Below are 7361 nucleotides of genomic sequence, written 5' to 3' on the forward strand. Positions count from 1 at the left end.
ATATTTAATGTGTGCCTCATATGAATTTGAGCCCTACATGAGTTTTGAAGTATACCATGTCATCTTTACAGGGGTGTATGCCATGTATTTTTGTGATCTCTGTGGTGACTAGGACAAGCATGCAAAGTAGCCCTTGTAATGTTGCTGATTTCAGGGACTTAGAAATATTCTAAACCTTTACCCTGTTAATATTTTTATGCCATGTATCCTTGTTGCTACAGAGTGATCCATGCCTCTTTTGAGCATTTTCAGTAAAGATGTTTTGTAGATATTGTTGTGATATATCCATCCATGTCTTTGTTGCAATTATTGAGAACCCTAGCTTGAGTCAATCGAGCTCTACTTTTGCTATAAAATGTTCTTGGCAGAATGTTTACGTGTTAAGCATTTTTGCCGAGATTGTTGTAGTTGATCCATGCATGCTATGATGTTGTTCTTGCCATGTTTAGATTCTATGACATGTCTACTTTCTGGGTGTATGCTTAGTTTGTCATGCAATGCTTTGTGGTGAGTGCATCGAGCTCGTAAGCATGCCTACTTAATATCTGTTTTGCCATGTTCCAGTTTCTACCAAGTCTGAATCTGTTAACAATAATTGCTATGTTCACATGGATGCCATTGTATTTTCTGGTCCCTTTTGGCTTATGGTCAGTAAGGGACTTTTGTTGTATGATTTGAGTAGCTTCATGCCATGCCTTGATTTGCCATGATATGATCCTCTAGCATGTTGTTATCGTGCTCTAAACATTGCTTCCTGATGTTAAATTCCCGACTTGATGTTATTTTCACTAAGTCTGTAACCTGATATTGTTTGCACTTTTGCCATGCTTGTTTGAACCTGCTATTGAGTGAATTAGCCGTAGATCAGTGTTCATCTTTTGTCAAGCATCTTGAGTGGATCCCTTCCATATATTTTGTTGCTATGTTAGAGGGCTGTAGCATGTTGTTCTTGATGCATTTATGTGGCCTCGTGCTGTTAATCACAGATCGGTGCCATATTTGTTTTGCTAGCCATTTGCAAACCGTGCATCCGATTCCAGTGATCTTTATATCGATTTCGACCAAAATCAACTCATCTTTCCAGTGGCACTCTTGGTTTTCCAAGTTTAGACCAGGTTCAATCTTTCCTTTCCGAAACATGCATATGCATCGCATATCACATACCACATATCATGCCATGTTTTGCATCATGTTGTTTGTGGATTGCACGTGGTTGATTGCGTCTCCCTTTGCTTATGTTCTTGCTTTGCGTAGAGCCGGGAGACGAGTACGTGATCGAGGAGCCCGTTGAGTATGTTTACAAGGATCAAGCTAACTTCAACTCGGAGAACTTTGCAGGCAAGATGACCATACCCTCAAAATCACTTCTATCTTTTCTTGCTAGATGCTCGCTCTATTTCTATGTCTATGCTACGATACCTACCACTTGCTTATCATGCCTTCCATATTGACATGTCAAACCTCTAACCCACCTTGTCCTAGCAAACCGTTGTTTGGCTATGTTACCGCTTTGCTCAGCCCCTCTTATAGCGTTGCTAGTTGCAGGTGAAGATTGGAGTTTGTTCCTTGTTGGAACATTTTTATTGTTGGGATATCATTATATTATCTTGTCTACTTTAATGCATCTATACACTTGGTAAAGGGTGGAAGGCTCGGCCTTATGCCTGGTGTTTTGTTCCACTCTTGCCGCCCTAGTTTCCGTCGTACTGGTGTTATGTTCCTTGATTTTGCGTTCCTTACACGGTTGGGTTATAATGGGAACCCCTTGACAGTTCGTCTTGAATAAAACTCCTCCAACAATGCCCAACATTGGTTTTACCATTTGCCACCTAGCCTCTTTTTCTCTGGGGTTTTCGGAGCCCGAGGGTCATCTTTATTTAAACCCTCCCGGGCTAGTGCTCCTCTGAGTGTTGGTCCAAATTAGAGCCCCTTGCAGCACCACCTCGAGGAGACTCGAGGGCTGGTTTTAGTTGTACGGATTGCTTATCCGGTGTGCCCTGAGAACAAGATATGTGCAGCTCCTATCAGGATTTGTCGGCACATTCGGGCGGCTTTGCTGGTTTAGTTTTACCATTATCGAGATGTCTTGTAACCGGGATTCCGAGTTTGATCGGATTGTCTTGGGAGAAGGAATATCCTTCATTGACCGTGAGAGCTTGTGATGGGCTAAGTTGGGACACCCTTGAGGGGGTTTGAATTTTCGAAAGCCATGCCAGCGGTTATGGGCAAATGGGAATTTATTAATGTCCGGTTGTAGAAAACCCGAAACTTAACTTAATTAAAATGAATCAACGGAGTGTGTGGCTGTGATGGTCCCTTTTCGGCGGAGTCCGGGAAGAGAACACGGTCTCGAGTTATGCTTGAACGTAGGTTGTTCTAGGATCACTTCTTGATCATAGTTTATCGACCGTGCCTTTGCCTTCTCTTCTCGCTCTCTTTTGCGTATGTTAGCCACCATATATGCTAGTGCTTGCTGCAGCTCCACCTCATACCTTTTTCCCTACCTATAAGCTTAAATAGTCTTGATCGCGAGGGTGTGAGATTGCTGAGTCCCCGTGACTCACAGATTACTTCAAAACCAGATGCAGGGACCGATGATACCGCTCCAGGGGATTCGACTGAGCTCAAGTGGGAGTTCGATGAGGACTTAGGACGTTACTATGTTTCCTTTCCATACGATCAGTAGTGGTGCCCAGTTGGGGCGATCGGGGACTTTGTTGCATTTGAGGTTGATATTTATTTTGGTTCCGTAGTCAGACCTTGATTTTACCTGGATGAATGTAATGATATTTATGCTATTGTGTGATGTGGCGAGTGTAAGCCAACTATGTACCTCTTTTCCTTATTCATTACATGGGCTGTGTGAAGATTACCTCACTTGCGACATTGCTTACAATGCGATTATGCCTCTAAGTTGTGCTTCGACACGTGAAAGATATAGCCGCATCATGGGCGTTACAGCCCCCAACCTTCTATTCCTCTCTCAAGGGAAGGGAAGGGAAGACAAGGGAAGGGAGAGGGAGCGCCCAGATCCACGGCGGCATCAGCGCGCCGTCCTCGACCTGATCCGCGTCCGTCCACACATGGGAGCTAATCGACGCAGGAAATCCCCGTCCCCGCGTCCGAGCCCCGCCACCCTCCGCAACGCCTCGACCGCCCATCGACGCGCTGCCCTTGCGGCGCCCGACCAGTTCGGCTCTCGTGGCTGGTGGACGCGCCCTTGCTGTTGCCGATGCCGGCTCGCTGTGCCGCACTGGCCCTCACAAGCGTCTTCTGTCAATGGTTACAACTCACGTTCCTCTCTATTTTCTCTTTGAATTTTCTTTTGGGTTGGTCAGGAAGCAAGAACATGTCGACTGACATGACAATTGGAGATGATTTGAGGAATTTTTCCGTGTTTGGTAGATGGACTTGAGAGGTCAAGGAGTTTCCATTGGGACATCGGGACATGCTCCTCCATCTCCTTCATGTGGACGACATCCAACATCGCTAGGTAGATTACTGTTTTTGCAAATTCCGGTTCTTGATGTTTAAAACTGGATGATCTGCACCCAACCCCTCTATTGTTCTATTTCTGCTTAAATCTGATTTGGTTGTTTAGTTCATGCACTTATGGACTGAAGAAAAAAATGGAAATGAAGAAGAAAAGAATAGCAATATTATCATATGCGAGGTTCGCTTTTAACCTTGGTTCCTAACCAATATTTGCTTCATAATTCTGCCGGAGAGACTCACACTGTCATTCATATTATTAATATAGTTCATAACCACTATTCTCTTTTATCTAATTATATGTACAGAAAGGAGTAATCTAAAGTGAATTCATGCTATGTTAACAGTCTAACAAACATCTTGGAGGTGTGAATGCTTTCTTGGGTCTGACGAGTAATCAATAATTGATGGTATACTGAGATTTTCCTCATACTTCTAGCACTTCCTCATTGACAATAAAGCAAGTACTATCACAACAAAGGCTATCCAGGTATTTTTTTTTCAACTATAATCCTTCCAGCTTTAGGGACTGCTCAATTGGATCTGCACAATCCAACAAAATAAATGTGCATAGTGTCTGCGACACTTTCTTCCGATCATCACGAAGGTAGTTGTAGGAGTAAAAAAGTATGTCATACTGTTTTTTCAGTTCAAGCCAAAAGGCTAGGACAGGTAATACTTGTTTTTACAGTACTTGTGCAAAAAGTATGTCATACTGTTTGCTCTAGATGATTTTGATGAATTTCACAACCTTATTTTCAGTTGTATACCCCAAGAAATGGTTTGCTTTCATAGGGTTTATTGAATCCAGGAAAGAACTGTGAGTAGTAGCGAACCAGAAATGAAAAGTTTCAGAGAACTACGAAAACTCCGGTCAGTTTTGTCGGGATCTTGTGACACAGTTCCAGGACTCTATTGACTAAGGTAATGATATATATGTGTGATTTATCTTGTTAAAACTTTTAGTGTTCACTTAGAGGTGAGTGCAACCAGTAACTGAATTTAGACTACGAACTAGAGTATGACAGTAAAGTTAGGAGCATGATGGAGAACACATGGGACATTGAGGACTAATGGTCAACACTTAAATCTTGCTTTACATATAGTTCAGTTCCAAGTAGTCTGATACATAGATGGCGAGGGGAGTGCTGATTTGGGGTTGATTTTGGTAATTATATATTTTCCTTGATGACTATCATTTTGTTGTCCTACATGTGCTATATGATATGCATAACAACTTGAGAGCACCTTTGCTTCTCTTGATGTGCTTCGTCATACCGTTTTTTAAAGTGCACAAGCAAGCTTGCGAGTGATGACAACTACTATGACCTACAACCTTGAATCTAGGTTTTTGGGGTTGAACATAGGGGCACAACGCGCTCCCTCATCTAACTAGTGAAGCGTAATGAAGGAAAAGCTACGGTATACAGATCATTACCGTCATTCAGTTTGTCCAAAACTAAGAAAAGCTCTTTAAAAAACTGGGAAAAGCTCACGTGATGGAATGAGATGAGATTTCAACATCATGATTGCGTTTTATAATTTGAACGACCAAAGTAGATGGTCCAGTCAGCCCGTGTTTGACAATATGAAGGGACAAACTTGTTGATCCATTATCTGGCCAGGATAATACAACAATTCAGAGGGCTTAGATATGGATAATAGATCTGACCTAATCTAGCAAGGTGAGTGACTCAATTGCACATGTGCAAAATGGAAGTTTAAACTTCCTTGAATCTCTTGTAGGGTTTGGGGGATATTGTCAGTGAGCCACTGATGAAAGTCCTTTTGCGATGACAATGATAGAGAAGATTTGAAAGATCTTGGTTGGCGTGGGGCAACTTGTGTATTCCTGGATGGGGGCGCCGTCCGGTGGCAGTGGGGTGTGGCAGTTGCCGCAGCTGGGCACAACCGGGAGTCCACCTATCCAGAACACCCAACTATTTCATCTGGTGAACTGCGAAGAGCTTCTGTGTGCATCTCCGTTATGTTTAACTATGACAGGCTTATGTTATCTTATCGCGAACTCATTATTCAGTTTGTGCCCAACGTGACTGCATGTAAATATGTAATACAACAATTTTGTTCTTCCTTTTTGTTGTTCGATTGACTCAGTATACCATCTCAAATGTCATTCCCTTTATAGCTAGCACATCATCTCGAAAGAATTTATTTAAGTTGAAATCCAGTAATTATATGTTGATCGCATAAGCAGGCTGATGGTATCTTCGTTGAATTTTTTTATTCCTTCTCTATGGAACTAAAACTGTTCTTTCCTGAATATATTGGATCGCAAAGAACTAAACCTATGTACAATGTCTTTGGGCATATTCTGAATTTGCAGAATTAGCACAAACCTAAAAGCATATATGCAGCTCCCAGATGTTGCGGGCTAGAGGAAGGGCAGCACTCATGCGATACCATGTATCTGGTAGTGGTTTCGTTCCCCAGACGCTATGCATTTATTGTCTGGTTTGTTCATATTTGTTAGCTCTATGTTAACCTTCTTTTAGGTACTTCCCATGATTTTCTTTGTAAAAAACCCCAGAAATATATATAGGTGTATTTTCCCGTAAAGATGCTAAATTTTGTTGGTCTTATTTATGGGATAGCGGAACCATTTTTGTGTGCACTTAATTGTCAGGTTGGATGCGCCGGGTGTGGGAGTTTTGAGCTGATTAACACCAATACTGCTTCTATATCCACCTCTACTATTATTGCTTTTATATTTCCTTATTGCATGTCTTTGTTTCCAGTAGGCCACGCAACCCTTTTCTACTAAGTTATATACACCCAGTATGTTGGTCTTGTGGCCTATATGTAGACGAAATACTTTAGGTCTGTACGAATAATTTCTATGTCATTTCATACAGTATCATGTTGACGCTATGAGCATCGATTGACATATAAGATGAAGGCTTCACTTTGTTTTCGGGTTTGTTTCCTGTGTTTACTGCCATCTTCACATTCCCTTGAGATACTTTAGCTGTCGCTACTCTTTTCATTTATGTAAAAAGTAAAATACATTTTCTTTGAAACTTGATTAGTTCAACTTCTATACTATCTACCTTTTTGGGGACACTGCAGGACATGGTTGATTATCATGTCAGTGAATTCTGGCGAGAATGAACCAAGTGAGCTTTTGCAGCTGGTCTATTCAAAATGGATGAACGGACCAGTTAGTGTACATATAAGTTTGCACTCTATCTTCCTGCTCATTCGTGCAATGTGTTCATGGGAGACTTGTTTTAGGAAATCATAAAATAATTTTTCTTTCTCTGCGTACTACTCCATCTTTCAAGTGCTAGGCTTCAATAAATCTGAAATTTCTATCGCTCGATTTGCAGTGTTTATTTTACAGTTACCACTGGGAAATGCTTCCTTTTAATCATTTTTATCTGGTACACACCATTGTAAGTGTATTATTTAAGAAATCAAGTCCATTCTGGAAGAATATTCACTCATGATAGTTTTGAGTTTCGGTAAAGCAGAATGTGTACATTCATTTTAAAATTGTCCAACGGATAATAGATTGTTTCGCGTAAAAGAAAATGATGCTTATAAAAAATTATGCTCGATTAGGATGTAACGATGAGTGATGCTACTTGGGATGATGCTCAATTAGGTAGAGGACACATCAATGGTGGGGTAGCCTTAGGCATAGCTAATAGGTGGAGTAGGAGAAGATGTACATATGATGGTGATGTGAGCACATACATAGGAGTGAAGCTAGTGAAGATACAACAAGCTTGCAGCGAGAAGAGGAATGGAAGAGGATTTGGAGGAGAGGAGATGGGGGCCATGGTATAAATTTAGAGGATTAGGAAAAGGGTGTGCACATGATGGCCAAATGATATGGAGTAAGCAAA

At 41.4% G+C, this 7361-nt stretch overlaps 1 protein-coding gene across 1 annotated transcript; it reads left to right on the forward strand.

Moving 5' to 3' along the window:
- The first annotated feature begins 2948 nt into the window (after positions 1-2948).
- Positions 2949-5584, forward strand: LOC125518850. The gene is made up of 4 exons (XM_048683729.1): positions 2949-3282; positions 3406-3493; positions 3602-3673; positions 3801-5584. The coding sequence occupies exons 1-4, from the start codon at positions 2949-2951 to the stop codon at positions 3808-3810; spliced, it is 504 nt and encodes a 167-aa protein (XP_048539686.1). The 3' UTR covers positions 3811-5584.
- Positions 5585-7361: the final 1777 nt, after the last annotated feature.

The sequence above is a fragment of the Triticum urartu genome, chromosome 7 (assembly GCF_003073215.2).
Source record: "Triticum urartu cultivar G1812 chromosome 7, Tu2.1, whole genome shotgun sequence".
Taxonomy (NCBI): Eukaryota; Viridiplantae; Streptophyta; class Magnoliopsida; order Poales; family Poaceae; genus Triticum; species Triticum urartu.

What these genes read in the sequence shown, in the direction of transcription:
- LOC125518850 (XM_048683729.1), top strand. Translation starts at nt 2,949, where the DNA reads ATGGGCGTTACAGCCCCCAACCTTCTATTCCTCTCTCAAGGGAAGGGA. An exon ending in ACAAGCGTCTTCTGTCAATG is followed by an intron (nt 3,283 to 3,405) that starts GTTACAACTCAC and finishes CGTGTTTGGTAG; the next exon opens with ATGGACTTGAGAGGTCAAGG. An exon ending in ACGACATCCAACATCGCTAG is followed by an intron (nt 3,494 to 3,601) that starts GTAGATTACTGT and finishes TTGGTTGTTTAG; the next exon opens with TTCATGCACTTATGGACTGA.